This window comes from Ciona intestinalis, chromosome 14 (genome assembly GCF_000224145.3).
Source record: "Ciona intestinalis chromosome 14, KH, whole genome shotgun sequence".
In the NCBI taxonomy this organism is placed as follows: domain Eukaryota; kingdom Metazoa; phylum Chordata; class Ascidiacea; order Phlebobranchia; family Cionidae; genus Ciona; species Ciona intestinalis.
The window spans coordinates 3,553,376-3,575,120 of record NC_020179.2 but is presented as its reverse complement, the minus strand read 5'-3'; the positions used below and the strand labels follow the sequence as shown (position 1 = coordinate 3,575,120).

The following is a 21,745-nucleotide window of genomic DNA, read 5'->3' as shown; positions in this document are numbered from 1 at the left end:
GCAAGTCATTGCAACAGCAGTTGAAAGTAAACACAGCGTGGTTTAATACGTCGCCGTGCATTGCAATCGTAATTATTACGCGCTTCGAGACTTAAATCCGCCCCCGCCGAGTTAATGTGCTGGTTACTCTGCATAAACAAACTGCTATGCGCATGTACTTGATGGTCGCGACCGAAGAGCCGCCTTGGTTCAACGCGGCGTGCGTAAACAATGGACATGTGGACGGTCGATTGTTGGCGAGAGAAGTATCACTCTGTGACGTTACAAAACGGAGAGAAAGACAACGGCTAGAACTGCGCGATTTGCATAAACTTAATCTAGAAGTTGTAGTGCTGCTTTGCGTGTTCAGTCAGTTTTCTAGCAGTTGTTTTGTGATAGTTGTAAGCGTTCCCCGCACGGGAAACAGCCGTTCGTATTCGATAGCGACACAGGCAGCATCGGGGAATTAAAGTCGTGCCTTAAAAAATGGAAGTTATTCGACGACTTGCAAAAGTTTTGATGATTTCCTTGAAAGTGCCGAAACTGATTAAGCCATACGCCACTATGGGTAGAGTGCTAAGCTGCTGAGGGCAGGCTGTTTTCAACAGACAGACTCGAATCGGATGCCCAATAACTTCTTAATCGGTTGAGACGCAGCACAGACCGAGAGAGAATCTCTCTCACTGAGTATTTTTACCTTCCTGCTCAAACGCGGCCTCCTGGAATTAGCATCTGTTTTATTTGCGGAATGACTGGCTACGTGGAACAACGACTAAGGAAGTTAGTAGCCCATAGGTACCAAGAAAACAGTCACTAAGTTTATTGCTACGTCGGTCGCCCGAATCGTGTCCGGAGTTATTTTAGAGCAATTTTAGTCTAATCCGAAACGCACTAATTACTTGAGCGGTCAAAACTCGAACGGTTGACCGATTTTGTTTGATCTTGTTGCGGTTGATTATTATTTGAATTTCATTTCGTGCAGATTTACAGTTGATATATAGGTAGAATACGAACTGTTATTGAATGCCTATGATGCCACACGGTTTAACAATGCATGGGAAATGGGACAGTGTTACGATGGCGGCACCGCAGCTACATCCATACAAGGTAAGTCTAAGCATGCTTAACCAATAATTCCGAGCCCGAAAGATCGAAGCTATTTGGCCGGAAGATGATCACCGAACTCCCGCGGGAGCGCTTCGTGTCGTTCGATGTCAAGAGCTGCGGTCCCTCTTATGACAAAAATGTGCAAATGACTAGTTCCGCTATTTTAAGCAGCAATGATGGCAGCACTTCGAGGGGGCGTTTCTCCCATTGTTATTCGCTCTCAATCGCGGAGCAGAATCCTTTTTATCTTTTAAAAAGTAATCCTCGGAAAATTCGAGTGCCATGAAATAAAGCTTACTTCGTACCTCGGTAATCAGGCAAGTTTTAAATGCGCGCGCCGCTTAAGAGTATCACATTAGTGGCACCGTCAATTACCGTTCTCTTGTACGAAGGTAGCTCCATTTGTAAGCAGCGTCAGAAGTGTTTTTGCCGACAAAGCCGTCGGTAATTCGAGACTAGTTTTAGATCGTTCGCCAAAATCTTTCCGAATGCTATACAAGGCTTTCAAAAAACAAGGTATGACGACATTGCTAATTCCGTCGCAGTAAAGCGGAAACGGCAAGAAATTAATAAGTAGCTCGAACCTACACTGGATACAGCACTCTCTTAGATAAAAAGTCAAGACATTTGAAAAATTTGTTTAGCGACTCTTTTGTAATCTTACTCATATTTGTCTTACCCACATACCTCATGATAGCGTGCGCAAATTGTGATGATAAAGCTTTTCGTTGCGTCACAATAGCTTAAAGAAGCACGCTCTAATTGAAACATTAGGCTACAATAATCGCTACTAGTCTTTGTTTACTTGCCAATTAATTATTAACCGTTCCGGCCACGATGTCTATAAACACGTGTTTGGGGTAGGTCTATTTAGACCCAATTTGTTGGGGCGTTTAGTCCTTGTTTTGGTATGCCATCAGGTTTTAGGGGCGGGCCGCGAGCCGTAGACTACGCAACACAATCAGTAATCACGGCCATGTAATGCAATTAATCGATAGAAAATGGCGCCGCCTTAATTTCGTGATTAGCCGATGCCGCGAGCAAGCAATGAGCGCCATTTTGAATTTCGCCGCCACGCTGCACGAAGCGTTGTGAACATACCAGCGCTTGGACAACCCGCGTGGGCATTCGGTTTTACGAGCCCAATAGCTTTACAGCAAACAACATTTGCCAGAAGGAAATTAAACGAGTAAATGTTATATTAGAATTTATAGGCGGACCATAAAGATGATATAAATTACCATCACTCGTTTGTATGAGTCGTAGTTTTATGATTTTCTACGCAAATACGACCGATAGGTTAATGATCTACAAAGTTGCGCTACCATTCGATGACCCCCCAGATTTATTCCTCGGTAAACCTGCCGTGGCTGTACGGGGTATCAAGCTAACGTAATTAACTGTCGGCTAACTGCTTTGCTGCAACACCAGCCGCTCCATATGCGTTTCCTGGGCTTAGCGAATGTGATAATTAAAGGAAAGGTTTGAAAATTCGTTCCCACGCCGCGTCCAATCTCGCCACAACTCGACGAGGAAGTTGTTCGGTCATTATGACATCATAAACAATATATTTCGCGCGGACTCGAACTCTACTACGAGGTCAAACGGGATGGCAGAATTTTGTGAATGGACATTTCGGGATCTCCTCTTTTCGGGATCTACGGAATTGATAACGACATTTCCGCGCGGATTTGCCGCAATTTCCGTCTTTTTTGTTGCATTCTCAAATGATCTGCTCGCAATAATCGCTGTCACGCCTAGCATCCTGATAGATTGGAAACATAATATAGCAGTTGTGTGTGGGATGTCGGGGCGCTACGAATACTGGGCAGGAAATAGGCGCCGAGATCTCTGAACTACAGCGGATGCATCGCCTACTCAACAGTGGTGAATTCTTTGCATTAAAGCATTACCGCCTATCCTGCCGCAGCTCCTATTTCGCACGATCCAAGAAAACCAGTAGCCCATAAATGCCACCACGTTCGGTTATAAATACCTATATATATAATTTCATGATAGCAGATTGCACGAAAAAATTACCTTTCTATGCAACACTGCGTAAAATGTACCCGGTAACACTGCTGTGGAATTTCAATGAGAATTGCCTTGCTTAATAGTTGATGACAGTTAGGCAGTTGCAGGAGGAAATAAAGTCTCGGCAACCACGCACAATAATTGCCATTTCCCTTTGCGCCGCGCTGAGTTATTAACAAAAGTTCGCACTTATAATGGGAAACGGTTCACTATTCATCACAATACGACATATTCGTTAGGTGCAATCCGGCCCATCGACCGACAAACACATCTATACAATATGGGCATAAGTCAGCTGTAGTTTCAGTCCTGCCCTGGGACCAAATCCGGGTAGTTCTAAGTACCTTATAGGAAATAAACGACTTTTACAGCACCGATGATGCATGAACATTGTAACTCTGCTACGGGAAATCGGGCTAATTAATTAATTTACACAAACCAAACGTTTAATCACACATGGGCAATTTAGCATTGTTGCAAAACAAGCATTACATAAGACCTGCTCACTTGGTCAATTTAGCCTTAGTGTTTCATAACAGCATCAAATTACACATCGAGAGGCTTTCTCTGAAAATTCGTTACCTCTATGAACCATTGATAATAATACATATAAAAGTAAATTTGTTTTATTAGCATACAGATTAACCAGATACGTTTAAAACAATATATTTTGGATTTTTTTACACATTTGTGTCGTTTTATTAGTTAGAGTCCACGCTATTATTATTTACATGATTTTAGGACCCAATAACTTAAACAATTTTGCGACGTATAAGAAGAAATTGTTTTTTACACTTTACATAAATAGTAATACGAAAATGCCAAACGGTTAAGCTTGAAAATTAACATTTTTATCCCTAAATAAAATCATTCCGTATGTTTACCTATAATTTAGTTTTCCTAACCCATACCGGCTTGCAGTTTTTGTGGGTCGAATGTGTAAATATGTCAGATTAAAACTTAATGAAACGTGTTTTCCATTGGATTTGGTTCCTTAGTCAATTTTAAACCATACATCGTCGTAGTTTTGCATAAAATTTGAATTATACTTGAATTTTTACATAAAATTTAATTTGTACTTAATTTTTAGTACTGTTTGTTTTCACAGATGGACAGGCCAGCATACAGCACCCCTCCGCCAGTTGAAAACACCCCATCCAACAACGAATGTAGAATGGTCGAACTCCGAGGTTCAAAAGTAGCCAGTTTTTCTCTAGGTTGCGACGAATACATCTGCCTCCCCCAGGTATTTAGGCTCACTCATCAATTTTCAATATACACTTATGTTTTCTGATAAGTATTAGCAAGGGGAGTTGGGGGTAATTTTAACAAGTGTAAATCTTCATGACTTTTCACGCGTAAAATGCACGCCTTTTGTTTTTAATTCGACACTGGTCGGATCTATTGTTGTCCCTTAATTGCATCTTGATTCGATTGAGCAATTTTCCCCGTGTGTGTCGTGTCTCAATGTTTTCTATCTTAATTAAAAAGATGCGCTTGTTCGACTGTCGAATACCTATTGTTCCTGTCGCTGTAGCGATTATGACGTCACTTTAGGCGCAACGAAGCGTCAAAATCGCTGTTTTTCAATGATGTTATCTTAATATCGAATCAGTACAAATAACACAGCACTGAAGATAAGCCCTTCTCCCCAGCGAAGCTTCCTAATAGCGAATTAATTAAAAACGAACATATTTATCATTTCCACGCGACACATGGGTCAGATCTACACGATTGCTTTTCCCCCAACAGGCGTTTGATCTCTTTTTGAAACATCTTGTTGGCGGCCTGCATACCGTCTACACCAAACTGAAAAGATTAAGCATCGCCCCGGTCGTGTGCAACGTTGAACAGGTGAATCCCCTAAGCTGATAAGATTGCCACTAATTCGCGGCAAAAAAACGACCAAGAAATATTCTGTCGTCACTGGCTGCTGTTTCGTGTCAACTTAATATATGATGTCCCAATTTTGCAGGTCCGAATTCTGCGCGGGCTCGGCGCAATTCAGCCGGGTGTTAACAGATGTAAGCTTATAACACGAAAGGACTTTGAAATCCTGTACCAGGACTGCACTACTGCAAGGTTAGTGATATGTTACAGTAAACCTCTTCAAATCATAGGGCGCAAGTCGTGTCTAGCCAAACACAAGCACAACCACATAAATGAGTTTATTCATAGCGTTCCATCGAGCTGACGTCAGCCATATTAAATTTTATGGCATCGTATTTATCGCAGCCAGTTCTCTTGTATACGTGTATATAGTTCTCGTCAAGCATAAGCAGCAAATCAGCTATCTGTAAACGTTCATGCAGTACCCTCGTTCTCGCGATAGCCTATCAGCCGAGAGACATCTTCTTATCAATATTTCATGCAGCGTTTTACGAATTGACTTAATCATTTAACCCTAAATTAATTAATTGCACCTCACGCGTTTGTCTCGCGTATGTTTACGCCACGATGACATATCGTTACCCCGCGAGCCAATCAGCGGCACCCTTGACGTTTGGGATCCGCCAAGAACCGGTTCCAGCTAAAACAGAGCAATTATGACGTAACAGAACAGGTCTGTTATCTCTAATTCCAGAAACAAACAAGTTTTTGTGCAAATGAGATTACGGCGTCTTTTATCCCGAGCGGTCACTCATGCGTAAATTTGGCCCACTGTGACGTCGCAGTGCATGATAATTGGCAGCGCTGACCATCGAACGTACGCGAAAACCGCGTAATTAAATTCTTGTTAATTTTTCATCTAGCCACTGTTTAGTTTGGCTCAAAAATAAAACGCATTTACCAAAACTGAAAGCATTCGGCAGTAATTACGTATAACTGCTCGAACAGTTGACATTTCGACTGCGAGCTTTTTATTTTGAGCGCATGCGTCGACTCACGCGCGCGCTGAAAAACAACAAGAATAAAAGCAAAGGCGGAATGCGCGAAACATTTTCGTATATGATGTCATATGTAGATTTTTTATCGTCTCATGTCACAGTTATAACTAAATTCGAGTCAACAGAACAATTATAACGATTTAACAATTTTCATGCCAAAGTTGTTTTCTGACTCGATGTGTCGCGAACTTAGTCACTACCTCGAACAGACATAATCTGTGACGTCACAACCAGGGCAGGCAAGTTAGATTTTTAAACCGACCAATCAGAGCAGTTGTAATAGACGTGTTTTTGATAGCCGTCCAATCACACCACGCGCAGTTTAAGTCGTATTTAAATGACAGGTCAAGCCAATTTTTGTCAAGTCGTCGTTTTATTACTAATACCAATCCACACAAAGTGCAAATTACCCTATAACGATTGATTTTCATATTTCAGCACAGTCGTGCAGGCTTAAAATATGCGCCATTGTTCACGGTATAATATCCACTACCACCGTCGAAACTTCGCATTTCCAAATTTGTTTACGATTTTGCGAAGACAATATTTAAATTCCATGCTCTATTAGTATGGTTTCCCTCTCTGCATTTCTCATAACACTTCGTCGAAGAGTTGTGTTTATTTTCTAAATGCGTGAGACATTGCGAATCGTTTTTACGATTACAGTGGGCTTAATCCGTGCTGGCTGTTTGCGTAGAAAACTGAATGAATCTTTTATCGGAAACGGCATGTTTGTGAGGTCACAAGGTGAATTGTGATGTCAGATAGCAAACCTCAGACTCGGAATTTAAGACAGAGCTATGTGACATCACACAGAAGACTATTTGTAACATATTATCGCCTGCAGGTTCCGGTTTCGGCAGCCGAGCGCTTTAATCTTGATCACGACTTTTTGAGAAGTAATAATATCCTGATGTTATGTTTCTGTCGTTGTGTAATGTTTCCCTATAGAGTTGGTGCCATTAGTAAACATTGGACAGCAAAAAGGACCGTTTTCCTGCACGCAGTAAATGGAGTTTTGGCAATACACACTCATATGAATGACAGAAGCCTATGTACGTGCCATTGAACTTACAATGTTTTTCATATGGCAGCGCATAAAATTTGCAACGCCTCGATCGTTCGGATCGGGGTAATGACAGCTCATTACCTTTAAATTCGCAAATAGGAAATTGCATTGTTTATTTCGCTTCGGCCGCAACGTTATTGCGCATAATGGCCCGATGCGTGTCTGAAATATATTCGTCGTAATAGCTTTTGCAATTACGTGCCGATCCTACAGCTGGGGGGTGATCATTTCGTTATCTTGGCCTTTGCAAAGTAATAAACATATTTGCGGCCCGCTAGATTCTCTGGATTATAGCGTATTTTTCTCCCAAGTCACAATTTTCGTCAGTGACGTCACAATAACCCATCCCGACGCCTTCTGACTGTGCTTTTGATCACGTGAGCATGCACAGCCAACCCAGCCTGCAACACCAGATGCTGAAACCAATTTCCGGTTCATTGTTCGTCTCACTTTTACTTTATTGTGTCACAAGCATCTATTGTTGGGCAACAATCAATGAAATGCGAGCCGTGGTTGCGGAAGGCGCGATTAGTCTACGCTTGTGCATGTAGAAGCCAAGCTTATACTGCTTGTAAACCGATGTTGCTAATGCCACAGTCTTTTCTTGGACCCTAAAAGCGCACGCTGTACCTGTAAAAATCTCACGCGTTCCAATGCGCGGTCGGTTCGTTTAATTTCGTTACAAGCTAGGTTTCGTTGACAGCGCTCCGCAGACACCCGTTCGTGCGCGCAGAGAAAGAGAAACAAGTTACACGGCTTTAAAAAAACATCCAAATCTCTTCAAAATTCCAGCCAGGTTCAGAATTCGATAAAAAGGCTTGCGCAGCGCTTTTTAGCCTGGCTAATTCTGGCTTAGTAACGTCGCTGAGCAAGTATAGTTATTAGTAACTTCACGGCCGCAGTCGGGGCTATATTTTACACTTGGTTACGTCTGGATTTGTAGTTGGAACTAATTACGCGAAAGAATGCTTCACAGCTTTTTTTTCAAGTTTTCGTCCGGGCTAGCGTTTTACGAAAAAGCGTCCGGTTCCCTGCCAATCAATTTCGCTTTACCCTTATTCCACAACAAGGTGTATTGTGACGAAATGATTGACAGGCTATTGTTCCTCGTCAGTGGAAATTGGCGTTTTCCGGCGCGTCTCAAATAATCCGACCGCGAAGAACCTTACGCCGAGTGCTTCGGCACAGATTTTCGCACGGCGCGAGCTATTTTTGAAACCATTTCAGTTTCACTCGGTTTGGCCAACTTTTAAATTAATACCCAGCGAAGGCGAGCTGCCGGATCGGCTTCGAAACAGCAGAATTCAATTTAAAACTACGCCGGATCGGAATTGCTTATTAGATTAGGCGAGGCTCGAATACGTCTGCCCTGTCGTTCGTCATATTCAAATGATAGAGAGAAGAAGAACATCCAGCGGTCGCTGCGATTACCCGGTGCCTAATTAATGTGATTCCTCTCCTAGAGCTAAGTGCACATGCATGTCGCGGCTACACTCCGCTTCAGTACACGACGGTCCCTCAACAGGGTACGATCACGTGAAAACCCTTCGCCCCGGCTTCGGTCGGTACCACGTGGCCACAGTCAGCCTATCATTTCACGAGGATGAAAACTTGATTAAAATGCGCATTTCCGCGACATAGGAGACACAGATCGGGTTCTAATTGGTAAAGAAACCAATTCCTATTCCGTTCGTTTGTCACCGCGTGTGACGTATGAGGAGACAATCAAGGAAGCCTGCGATCCTGTGCACGTGGTCTTGTGACGTCACAATACGGCATTATTTGAGAGTATCCCCACTTCAGGATGCGCACCGCTTATGTTACTCGAAGCAATCAATTCTAGACACCTATGACGCGGCTCCTGGAAAATCCGCAAAATGACAAATGACGCGCATTCGTTGATGCCGCTAAATGCAGGAGCTGTGATCCCTTTAAATGCCTGCCCTAATATCGCTCACACTAATCCAGACCCAGCTTATAAATTAGCATGAATTTTTAATGCGGTACCAACGGCGGTTTAATATTTGGGAAATTGTAAAATAAATTACGCTGTCGCATAGTAATTCGCCCGTCCAGCGCCGCTACCCGCTCAGATTTAAAACAAATAACTTCGATTGCCGTCGCTTATTTTCACACGTTTTCGCCATCTGTTTTTTGCCGACGACTATTGACACCACAAACACGGAAACTATAAATCATTCAGATTCCGATTTCAACGAATTGTGACGTCACAGATGTGATTTCTGTGGAGATCACATGATACCCCGCTGCCGTTCTATACCCGACGCCGGTGTAGAGTTGTCAATACCAGTTAAGGGACGGTACGCTACGTCACGAGCCACGAAGCTGGTAACACGACTGACGGACAAGAACAAGCGATCAGTGTAGTAGCTTCACTTTGTATATGCGAAGATAAACAACGAACCGATGCTCACATTAATTATTAACCGGCCCCTAACATTTCGCGCTGTATGCGGAATATAATTTAATTTAGCCGGATCGCTGTCATTGTGACGTCACAACGCCAGCGCCCGAGAACACGGGGCGCGATTTTCAAAAGCTGACACTTCGGCTCCCTTGGGGGGTGAACCTGCTCGACCAGTCATGCGGAAACGTCACGTGACGCCTGCCAAGTGTGCGCTCCCCACAGGGGAAAGTGTCATCATCAATGTACATTATGACATCACGGCTGCCATTGTGATTCTTCAACTTGGAAATGTATGGATTTCCAGGGGCGAGCGACTCGCCAACTTGTAATCATCGATTTCAGCAGCAAATGAGCGCTTTGTACTTTCCCAACAACATCTGCGCACGCCTCAACCCCGAATGCATTAGCGCCTTCTGCGTTCAAGCGCAAAATCGGACATTTTCAAAAAATCACCCGACTGCGAAGCATGGCAGAATAATAATCGGATTTTATTTTCGCAGCCGCCCGGGGCGTCCCCCAAAGCGCTACCCCATGCTCCCACCGACCACAGATCTTATGTCTCACCACGCGAACATGCGAGTGAATACCGCAGTTGCAAACGTAAGCACTTTTAGTCATTCTATATATATTGTACTGTTGTGTAAGTTTGGACATCGTAAGCACATAATATCCCATATTTCCTGATCGTGTTTTAACAATTAACAACTATCTTTTAGAGTCGTAAGTTAACGGTTGTATAATTATTTAAATTTTTTTTGTGTACCACCAAATGGGACAATAGGAGAAAATAAACCATGAACCATCTTACCCCAACCTACTATATACATTTCACGCTGCGTTACAATCTACAGTGACGTCATAATACTTATTTTGCAGTCACTGATGAACCAGGGCGATATATCGATGCTTCATAAACGTATGAGGCTTGACCACGGTCTTGATCAACCTCACGAACGAAGAAGTAAGTGTAACAACATATACCAATTGTTTAAGGCCATTGTAACTAACCTAAAAGGAGTAATATACACCAACTCTAGCCTAATTCTCAGGTCTTATTGCATATCACGCTACAGAGCCTTACCCGTGTAGAAATAAGTATTAACTTATATGTTGGCAAAATATTCGCCTGTTCCAACTGGTCTGAAATTTGCGCCATAATCGTAAAAGATCTTACAGTTTTTAGTGAGTCACGTATATAGTGGTGAGCATGTACATCTGGTGTTCGCCATGTTTTTACGACTTGTTTGATCGTCAGTGATTGATTCAAGGCCCCGTTGCGTTTCTTTCAGGTTTTATTGTCTAATAATCGCGGGCGATTCGAGCGGAACTAAAGCGAACGAATATTAAATGTTTACGAGTCAGTTTTCGCCATCTGAATCAGAAATAACAGCTAGACCTCGTAAGCCGATACCGGGACATACGGCACTTTTGGAGTTACGAATCTGCATTGGTTTTCTGAAATTTTTAGGAACTTCAATTGGAAATATAAAAATGTTATAAAATCCTAATATACAACACGAGTTTTCGGTATATTATATTCTATCGTTTGTGGGTACGAATTCTTCCACGAAAGTTGGCCAAAATGGTGGACATATACTTTCAATAAACAGTAGTCACAACTCGATTCTCAGAACTTTTTAATGTAAAAACATATTCGTTTTTTAACAAAACCTTTTCAGTTTTTTACGTCTGATTTTGAGTATAATCCAACTTATGACGTCACAGATGAGGGTAACAATCTGTACTTACCGTGTGACGAGTTTTCGCGACCAATCCGCGGGCGTAGTTTTTATCATCTTAAAGTGGTTGGGTAAATATGTAGAAAGATCGATAACATTGTATCAAACTGCATCTAAGCCGCAAGATAGGTTTCCCACTCTAACGGTGCGCCGTTAATTCAGCTGCGTTATTTGTTCAACGATAAATTTTCTCCCGGTAAACTTATTTGCGAGTAGAAAATGATAAACGGTGTCGGCAAATAGTCGTTCACCGGCCCGTTTCCTTATTGCCGCTAATCCATTACTGTGCAACTATGTGATAGACGACGCGTTACATCGGTAACGGCTTCGGTTTGTTTCCAACGCGGGAACCGACTGCGTTTTTTACCGCGAACCGCATTTGCACGTACCGTTGTCGCATTGTTCAGCGGTTGCATTAAATTTCGATTTTCTGGATGGTAACTCAACTAGAGAATGTGCGGTCCCAGCCGAACTAAAGTAATGCATCAAGCTTGCTTTTGTTTGTGATCCGACAGAGCGCATAGTGAGGTCACAACCGCTCGCGGACCGTAGTGACCCCACCGACTCGAAACAATGACTTACCACGATAAGTATTGTCTTGATTCGATCGCTAGTTTAATTTAATCGTGCTTGGAAAACGATTTAATTACGATTTCCCGAAAGAACGCGGCCAGGACGCTCCCGATATTTTCGTAGAAATCTCAACGACCCGCAATCTCCATTTTTGTAAAGGCGAACAAGTTTTAATACGAAATGTCCATCCATACATAAGATAAGATTTTTATTCAACCATTTTTCGTTTAAAATCTAAAAAAATCTCGAGTGATGTTAGAAGCAAAATTGAACTCTGGTGGTTATAATTACGCTAAAACGGACTTTTTGGTCGGCGGTAGAGTTAAAAATACAATCTCTTTGAGAATGGCAATTTTTGACTTAACCAACTGCCCGGATAACCGATTAGGACAAGAGTACTTTGCATTAAACCATCGAATAATGCTCTCCAAACTTTTCTAAATCGCCCAAGGATTACGTCATAATCCTAAACAAAATTGTGCACCGACGTCACAATAAACCATTGTTACATTCGTCGCGTGGCTTTATTAAAACACGGCCACCTGTTTCGTGCTTAAAACTATTCGAAATAATACGAATATACGGTTTATTATGTTTTGACTTGGCGAACACCAATTCAAAACACCCCGCACTGCGCGCCGGGCAAGTTTAACTTTTACGGGAGATTTCAATCGAAATGACGTTTATTTAATGTTTATTCATACATCTACGCTTCGCGTTCACACGCAACGAAGCGTAGCTCAGCAAAGAGTTTATTCATTTCCGCCTCATCTGGCTCAAAAAGCTCGGCACGTTCGCAATCAGAGATATTTTCAATTTCAAAGGGACATAATGAATAGGCAACTCGAATTCTAAATATAGCTTCCCTTTTTCACTTTTTTTAGCGAGCGGCAGCCCTGGCAAAGATGACGACAAAGATCACTCAAGCGTAAACAATCCAATGACGTCAGACTTGCACAACCCGACAGCGAACCTCGCCTATCTACAGGTAAAAGGCTTACGGCATTAAGGGATTAGTGCTTTCGAAACAAAACCGAACCGAATCTAGCTTGAACTCAGGCCCAAGAATGTTCTCATATCAGTCAACCTAATACATAAATCATTTCCCCTTTCACCTGTATTCGAGTCTATAACCCCTCGCTCTCCATGCATATATGTATTATGTATATAAGTAATGTTGCATTGCAGTACAAGAAATGCAAAGAAAGCTTATAAAATCGTCGTTGCAAAATGGTATTTTTTCTCTTTTATTATCCCGTTAAGAAATAAACAAAGATTATTACACGATTATCCAATACAGCATATAATATGCTAACAGTTTCCATTCTGCCCCAGCACTCTACTACATATATGGTAGGGTGGGGAAGATAGGACACTTTTCCATTCTATTTTATCTTTCAATTTGGTAGTAAACAAAGAACATTCAAAGAATTATAACACCGTATACTCACGACTCAATTGTTTAAAAAATGATCAGGAAATTGGATATTACAAGCTAAAGGTGTCCCATCTCCCCCCACTCCACTATACATGCACATGATTACACATATACACCGTATACATTTTCATCAGTTTTGTTTCTTTGCCAGGCAATACGCCACCAGTACCAGCAGGCTGCTGCATCCGGACTCCACAATGGTTTAGAACATCAGCAGATAAACCCAGCACTCGCCCCCTTTATTATGATGTCACACCCGTCTTTGTTTTCGTCGGGAATTCCCCCCACGTCAATGGCAATGCTCAATCATATAAATCAGGTATGGAATGTGAATACTAAGTAAGAGTAAGGTGGGACATGTTTTTATCCTCTTTTCTCGTCCTATTCTGTAGTAAATAAAGAATATTTACAGAAATATATAACCGTATAGCCACGATTCTAAAAGCGTTGTTAATTGTTTAAGTGTTAACAGTATCACATCTTAACCCATAGTACAATATAGTATAGGGTGGGGGAAGGTGGGACACCTTTTTAGTATAATCACTCGTCCCATTTGGTAGTAAAGAAGAACCACTCAAGAAATTAAAAAACTGTACGATTCCCATAGACCGTTGTTAATTGTTTAAAACACGTTCAGGATATTTAGATGTTATGTGCTAAAAGTGTCCCATCTTTCTCCACCCCATTATGTGAGTTAAAGTAACTTTATTTTAATTTACAGCTCGCACAGTCACATGCAGCAGGAGGTGCGATGTCATCTGCCGCCGCTGCAGCAGCTGCTGCACAAATCGCCGCTGGAGGGAGCGCTTTACACTCAAACCTTGCCCAATCCGGGAGCAGGGTATGTATTGGACTCACTTTATTATAAAGCCGACGATATTTTGTAAAGTAAACATTACAAACAAGAATTTTCACAATATAAAAGTCACATTACTGTATAACACAGGCGAACTCTCAAGGAATGCAACACGAAAAAGATTCTGACGAGGAAATGCACACACCAAGGTAGATAAGATGCTTGGTCGTAGTTTTCCTATCTAACAATACTTCTTTAGGAGCTACCAGAATGCAGTCAGCAATGGCATTGGTAGCGATGGTCGTACTTCCCCATCCAGCAGCGTTGGTTCGGTCCATGAGACACAGATCGGAGACAACAGTGGGAATTGTGGATCTTTCGACAACCGCGACTCACAGAAAGATTCTCATGGTATGTCTGTTACGATTTCGTCAGCGGGCAAGATTGGCCGTAAAATCAGCAGCTGCCGAGAGAGTTTTAATGGGCGCCTGTGCAGTGTTAAAACCCTGGAACCCGCCCTGTTGGGCAGGAGTATAAAGCACGTTATATATAGGGTACTGCACTAGCCGATGACGGCACTAAGCGATTTTCATTATTAACTCCGGGCCTGCCTTTGAATTTTTATCTGTTTATGACGTAACAATGGTATGAATTCCCGGAATGCGCCCGACGAGTGACGATCCAGTGTTTTATCTCAGAGTGGTTTTACTGGGAGTTGGAACAGTGTGTTTTTGATTGCGGGGTATTTAATTAAACCGTCTCTGTCTTCGCTTACCGCCTCTTAACCAACGAACATAGCAGCATCTATAATAGGCAATGCACGTCCTACATAATCCTTATGTCAGCATAAAGTAGCGCTGAGTATATGTCATATGAGGACGTATATAGAAGAGGTTTTAAACGTTTTGTTTTATATTTTCTTCAATTTCCGGGAACGGAGTCATAGCTGCAGCTCTTTTATTATCCAGCTTTTGTTTCACACCGGGAAAACGCTCACTCTCAATTTATCTGATCTCATCTTTCCCCATACAAACATATGCGCACATATAGAGCCACACCGAAAACCAAAACAATGCATTTAAAACGTGAACGGAATTTCCCATTCGCAGTTTCCTTCCTTCTTAGTCCATACGAAACTCAAACCATTTGTCTTGCTATAGTTATTCATTAAGAACGACTCATGCAACAATTACTCGTCATCGCAGCTTAAAGTTCCCCTGCTTGTTTGATTGTTTCTCGCGCTACAATTGATCACACGTCGTCGATTTTCAATCGCACTCACCTCACGTTCGGTTGCATGAAGGTACTTTGTTGTCGCGTATTTCGTCACCTACTCGGATGGTCATATTTTCCATACGAGTTTTGTTTTTCCGTATTTTTTTCTTACGATAGATATATTTTCATATATTGTTTTTAGATGATCAGTTTTTCATGTGATATTAAGTTTTTTTGGTGATTAGCATCGCCATTGTCGCTACGGAAGTCGCCTCCCACGTGATTCCGCTACTTCAATTGTCTTTAACGAGTCACGACCAGTGAAAAGCCGATTCAGTATTATGGTACAATAACATACATGTCCAACAACAAAACGCTCCTGAAAATTTTTCGACTCCCTTGAACGATAAGAAACGCATCCGTGCAACCTCAAAGGGCAAATCAATTGAAGGGATTTTTGTTTGAAATGAATTTCGCTTCAATCTTCATTCCGCGCCGGATTACTTGCAGTAAAAGGTGCTTTGAAGCTCAAACCCTGAACAACACGGATTACTTAGGCCCCGTCCCAGGTCTTCACTGCCGCCCAATTACCATGACGTAAGGTTACTGCCTCGCGCTAATCACGTGGCGTAAATAATTGTGTCACGTGTCGGTTCACGCGCGAGTGCACGCGCGACCGCAAACGCTTGTGACGTCACAGGTAGCGATTGTTTACTTTTTCGATTACGAGAGACCTTCAAAACGATCGGGTTTCGGAGTTGTTTTTTCTCACCCATAGCTCGTAACTTTTGTTTTAAACAACAAGCGAGCAATGCAAACATCTTGCGGTAGATTTGCGGAACTCAAGATCAAAGCCCCAATTTGTTTTAAATACTTTGAATGTTTAGCCTTATTACGGCATCAAATATCGCCCGGGTCAGCAAATATGCCATTACTTTTACTGATGCGATTCTACAATTATGGGATACGTCAAGCGAGACCATAAACATTCCTGAATCGGTCATTTTGTTTACTCGAACGTTTAGGCCAGAATTAGCCCACGATAAGCCACAGCACATTCAGAATCAACCTGAGAGAATGCACTGTAATTGTTTACACAAATATTAAAACCTAAACTAAGGGTTTCTATAAAATATACAAACATACTTAAAAAATCAATTAGATTCGAAAATGTAAACTACAAGATTTTATCGGCGTAATTATTCTCAGATGACAAGTCGGATTTAAAGCATCCGTTCAACGAAGTCTTCCGAGAATCTGGGAAAAGATCAGATGCTCCTTTCTCCTCGGATGCTTCCCACGAGGGAGGGAAGATCTCTTCCATGCAGAACTTGCTCCGCAACATCCAAGGTCTCCTCAAAGTAGCGGCAGATAATGCAAGCTTACAAGAAAAACATTCATCAATAGAGATAGGTGAGTACTTGGGCAAAATAAACAAAGACTAAACTTTTCAAAGTGGACTAGTTACACATATAAAAACTGGCACAAGTACTCATAAATCGGTTTCAAATATTCGCCATGTTACAAAACAAATGACATAAACGGTTCCTAATGTCTAAATGCATGCAAACATAATCTTACAGGTCATAAATTTCCGGGTTATATTACCTTTTATAATTATTGGAAATAACCCAACATAAAACTGAACCCAAGCATTTAAATAATGTCCAGAAAAACATTAATTGTTTATCGGTTTTGACCAATCAATAAAAATTCCCAGAAAAATTAGTAACTATTTTTAACAGCTATTTTTTAAAACTTTTTTTTAAAGTTTTTTTATTTATTTTTCGTTTTTAGCCGAACTGAATATGAAATTGAATCGTGAGAGGGATTCTAGGGAAGACGCGGAGAAAAAGTTAGACGAATCGGAGAGATTGAAAGGTATGGAGATTATTACCTAATAGAATGATCTTGTTAGCGAACAAAGCCCTTGCAGTGTGTCGCCACAGAAATAAGACAACACAAATAATGCTTTCATCTGTCTTGAGTGTAAAGCAGTAAATATTTGCTTTTCGCTCGACCGCATTTGGGGTATTTTTTGACCCAAACTGCTTAGAGTTCTGCAGTTTCAGCCGAAAATCGAATGACTGTGACTAATTCGTCAACGTCGTTTTGTTGAGATTTCGTAAAATGAATGCGAACGACCTATCCGTTTTTCCTTTGACTCCCAATCTTCAGGCACGCCCAAAACCAATAGTATTTGTCACCTCATAATTCAAACGCGTAGACGTCATAATGCGAGCTTTTGCGGTGAAATTGGCCCGAAATCCATCGTTCTGATGTGAGCCATAGCGAAAACATCGTTTCGCTTCCTTATCTAAACAACCGCAATCCAAAAATACAAGCTATTGTAAATATTATGCCATGCTGGGCGCACACATCTTATATATTCAACTGCGTACCAATTCCGGGGAAATCGGATTAGCATAGCTCGGTGTTTTGATCAAGTTTTAGGAATTTGTTCGAAAATCGCATTGGCAGAGATTGAAATCAAACAATTTCTCCAAACCAGTGGCGGAATTAATTAGTTTCCGCATTTCGCGCTCTGACGTCGTCCTTACTTGTCATATTTATCTTAGCTTTGTTGCCCAAACAAATGCTCTAGACGGATAAGGGTGTTGACTTATACACGCGCATTGCATCACGTTGCATTCGGCGCCCAGCTCTGTCATAATGGGCACCATGACGTGATGTTAAGTCGCAAGTATCTTTGTCGTCGAGATTTCGAAATGAAAATATTTTACCTTCGAGCGATCTGACTTGTTTAGGCCACGCGGAAACGTTAACCGATCGTAACGTCACAGACCCGCATTGTTTACGTATAATACCGACATCGCTAGAGCCGCGCGATTAACTCTTGACCCGCGATTTTTTCCGGCATCGCGGTTTCAGCACTTTAAGCGCGATAAAGCAACTTATTCGCCACCAGTGACCACATCGGGTAACAAATTACCAAACGTGACTAGAGATTTCCAAAATAACACAGCACAAGATTGTTGTCCAGCTTAAAGCTATTCAAATGCACAATTCCCCCAAGTTTTGTTTGTGTGCAAATATACGCGTCGCATTTCCCCGCGAGCCATCTTCAGCGCCGCTAAACTCCTTGTCATTCGTATAATCTCGCCGGAGAAAGTCGCCGCGCCGATTCGTGGAAGACCAGCCACTTGTTTTTGCCACAAAATAATGTCGGTAACTGATAGTGGCCCGTTTACCATAGCATTACGCCGTTTTGAACAGTGAAACAATATTTAACACATATACCTACCATCTATGACGAACTTCAAAAAGAGGGTTACCACTTTTTTTACTTTCGTCCTTGGTTACGAAATTTCCGATAAATGAAAAACTGTTTATTTTACACAACCAACTTTTTTTATTATAATTGGTCAGTTGATCTTACCAATTTCACAATAGTCTTTTGTGCAAGATTCATAAATGGTGTAACTGGATTTGTTCCTAATGCTTTAAGTTAAATCTCTGTAAATTTCTCTTTTCGTTTGATTAATTGTCAGACTTTCTTAGAAATGCCTCGCCGACACTTCAGATTGTCATTTTGTTTTTTACAGCCGACGCCCTGCGACGGTTAAACAATGAGAAGAAAATGAACAAAGTTCTTCAATCTAAACTTCTTTCGATGCAGCAAACTTACGGAAATGACGTCAACAACAACGGTATGCCATTTGTTTCTCATTGTTGTATAAACTGTACCTTAAGTATTGTATACATACAATTGATACATTGTATTCATATAGTTCCCCATTGAAAATGCAAGTTTTATCCATTGTAAATTCAGGACAGTTTATAAGTTTGAAAAAGTTATTTGTCATCTCTCCTTTGATTATCAGTTATTCAATTTGCAAGAGAATAACAGGAAGGCGTCGCAAAGCACAATAACCAAGCGTGCATTAAGTCACTTCTTTATTCTAACCAAGTGTCGCAAGGTGTTGTATATAGTTGCTCGATAGTGGTAACTTTATGGCGCGTATTGATTACAACTGAAAGTTTTTTAAGCAGAAACCATATCTTATGCAATATTTATTATTTTTAACCAATTTTTTTTCTCCAGAAAATGATCTTTCTATTTCGTCACCCCAAGCCGCGTCACCCCCAAATAGTGGGGGGGAACTCCCAGCCGACAGCCCCCCACCAGCTTCGGGGGGAAGTACCCCATCTTACCCCACCCCAACAACATTTGAAGCTGTATTTTCAGCAAGGATTGCCGCAGCAGTGCAACAAGCAACAGGCAAGTTGTTTAATTTTGCTCCGCATTTTTAACGTTTGGTTTAGTCACAAAATAAATTCAACTTTACCAACCGTTTTTTTTTGTCAAAAATTAAATACTTTTATTTTAATTTATAAAATTAATATCATTGTTTAAATATTTTAATTACAGTTTTCTCTACCATGACTTATGGTCTCAATAAAAACATCATCTTTACTTATTTTGTCCGTTCTATAGGCAACCACCAGCGCTCCCCCTCTCTATCGCCAACTAGCGTCGTCACTACAAACGTGAACAACAACAACAGCAGTGAAACGGCGAGCAGTCCCGATTTTTCCCATCGTGGGCTCGTACCAGGTAACATAAACATTCCTATCTTTCCACTTTACGATCATAGATTGTTAGTATTGCTGGAAACTGTAAACCAAACAAAGGTTTTAAAGCCACTAAGCCATATATACAACCGCATATATGGTTACCCTTAGTTGGATATGCCTATATCAGCTTTAATTTGTGGAATGCCGAATATTAGCCTTAGGGCAGGGCGGCTGTTTACCTGACACAGATTACATATAAATTGAAACGCCTAAGTAACGCCCATGTCTTGTAAACTCCATACGTAGCAGTCCAATGTACCCCATAAATAAAATAGGTTTGAGAAAGATAGTCTATGTATTCCTTCTCTTTTATTCCCCCACTTGGAGATACACATAGAATATTTTCACTGATTGTTAAAACCACGACCCGGAAATTTACGTGCTAATGGTAGCCATCTTACCAACCAGAATTAGATCAAGCGTATTTATAAAGTAGGCCTATTGCAACCATATACCTTCACAAAATCTCGTTCCCCACAAGCCTATATATATATATATATATATATATATATATATATATATATATACAAACAAAAGTTCTAAAAAATACATTCTTCGTTTTCAGAGCATAGAGCTGCCGATCTTTCTATAGAACTTGGAGTCCCTGGTAGACAGGAGCATTCAGACCACGCAGCACTGCATGGTAAACTTGAAGCTTCGTTACTTTTTTGTTCTAATTTTTAAATATATACTAATGGAGTTAGTTTGTATAACTTAAGCTACACTGCTTATGTACGTATTTCCTGTTGAGTAAAGGACAATAATTTATCTTTACACGACGGTATCATTTTATACACCTATCTTTTGCTATTATGATCTTTAATGTTTATATCCAACGAGGTATAGCACAGTAATATAATAGAACTCATTAAACATGTCATTGAGAGCATGTATATCCTTTATCGAGACATTTAGGCTACAAGCAGCAATTTGCTTCAACCCAGTGATCACTAATAGGTTGTCCAAATTATCAGTCTTACACGTAGGATAAAAACAGCATTTGTTTTAGAGCTCGTAAACGGGCATGAGGTGCTGTGTAAAATTGAACACCACCTGTATTATAACAAATACCGTTGCCCTGCCACGCGAAGACAGAAAATCACACGGACAGAATTAAAACCATATATTCACTGCAGCATATAGGGTTTTTACTGTTTAAAATACAGTAGCTAAATCTGTTTTTTTTCTACAGATGCTAGAATGTATTTTAAAAACGCTGGTATGATTTTCCAACCTGCCGCTTCTCAATGAAAGCCATGGGATCTCTTTACAACGTGACGGTGTATCAAACAAGTCAAGCTGGTTATAAGATGTCATGAAATTGTTGCTGTTGAAATGGAACTTCGTTTTTTTGTGACTTAGTTTTCTGTCCTTTCCATTGTACGATACATACTTGGTATCCCTGCCCAAAAAGAGTGAAAGAATCAAACCGTACTGTTATACAAAGTGAACATTCCCTTAAAATTCATTCGTTTTTGGAAGTTTCGCTTATAGTTTGAAACACGGAATTGGGAAATCGCAACATAATTTTGATCATAGCGTTTCAATGTCTTTATACCTCATGTCTCTCTCAGGCTATATACCAAAGATTATTCGGATAAGTTACTGCCAAAAATCCTTTCCAAAACTCGGCTTTGCACTGCCATATCACAAAGGGCAAGCCTGCTAAATTGTAAAGCTGCTATATTTTATACTCGAATTCCGAATTCGTTAAGCGTGCCCTGTGGGTTACGTTGTGTTCTCTTTTGCATTAATTCAATACCTAGGATGACTTGTACATAGCTCAGCGTTAATATAATTGCTTGTATATTGTCCGTCATAATGTTGTGTCATTTGTGAGCGAAGGCTGTTCTTACTGAATAAACAACCCAGTTACAAAG

At 41.0% G+C, this 21,745-nt stretch overlaps 1 protein-coding gene across 2 annotated transcripts; it reads left to right on the top strand.

Annotated features, from left to right (window-relative positions):
- The first annotated feature begins 940 nt into the window (after positions 1-940).
- LOC101243360 (dachshund homolog 1) lies at positions 941-21,745 on the top strand. Of its 2 annotated transcripts, none has more exons than XM_004226834.3 (18): positions 941-1,086; positions 4,229-4,366; positions 4,873-4,974; positions 5,096-5,202; positions 10,006-10,105; positions 10,382-10,466; positions 12,702-12,805; positions 13,407-13,574; positions 13,977-14,096; positions 14,202-14,260; positions 14,311-14,462; positions 16,476-16,679; positions 17,064-17,147; positions 18,833-18,937; positions 19,333-19,509; positions 19,726-19,845; positions 20,431-20,508; positions 21,058-21,745. In XM_004226834.3, exons 1-18 carry the CDS (start codon positions 1,003-1,005, stop codon positions 21,114-21,116), a joined length of 2,046 nt encoding a protein of 681 aa, XP_004226882.1. In that variant the 5' UTR covers positions 941-1,002; the 3' UTR covers positions 21,117-21,745. The 2 variants fall into 2 exon arrangements, with proteins under 2 accessions (XP_004226882.1, XP_026693346.1); XM_026837545.1 differs by lacking the exon at positions 941-1,086 and adding an exon at positions 1,230-1,602.

What these genes read in the sequence shown, in the direction of transcription:
- LOC101243360 (XM_004226834.3), top strand. Translation starts at nt 1,003, where the DNA reads ATGCCTATGATGCCACACGGTTTAACAATGCATGGGAAATGGGACAGT. An exon ending in GAGGAAATGCACACACCAAG is followed by an intron (nt 14,261 to 14,310) that starts GTAGATAAGATG and finishes ATACTTCTTTAG; the next exon opens with GAGCTACCAGAATGCAGTCA. An exon ending in AAATGACGTCAACAACAACG is followed by an intron (nt 18,938 to 19,332) that starts GTATGCCATTTG and finishes TTTTTTCTCCAG; the next exon opens with AAAATGATCTTTCTATTTCG.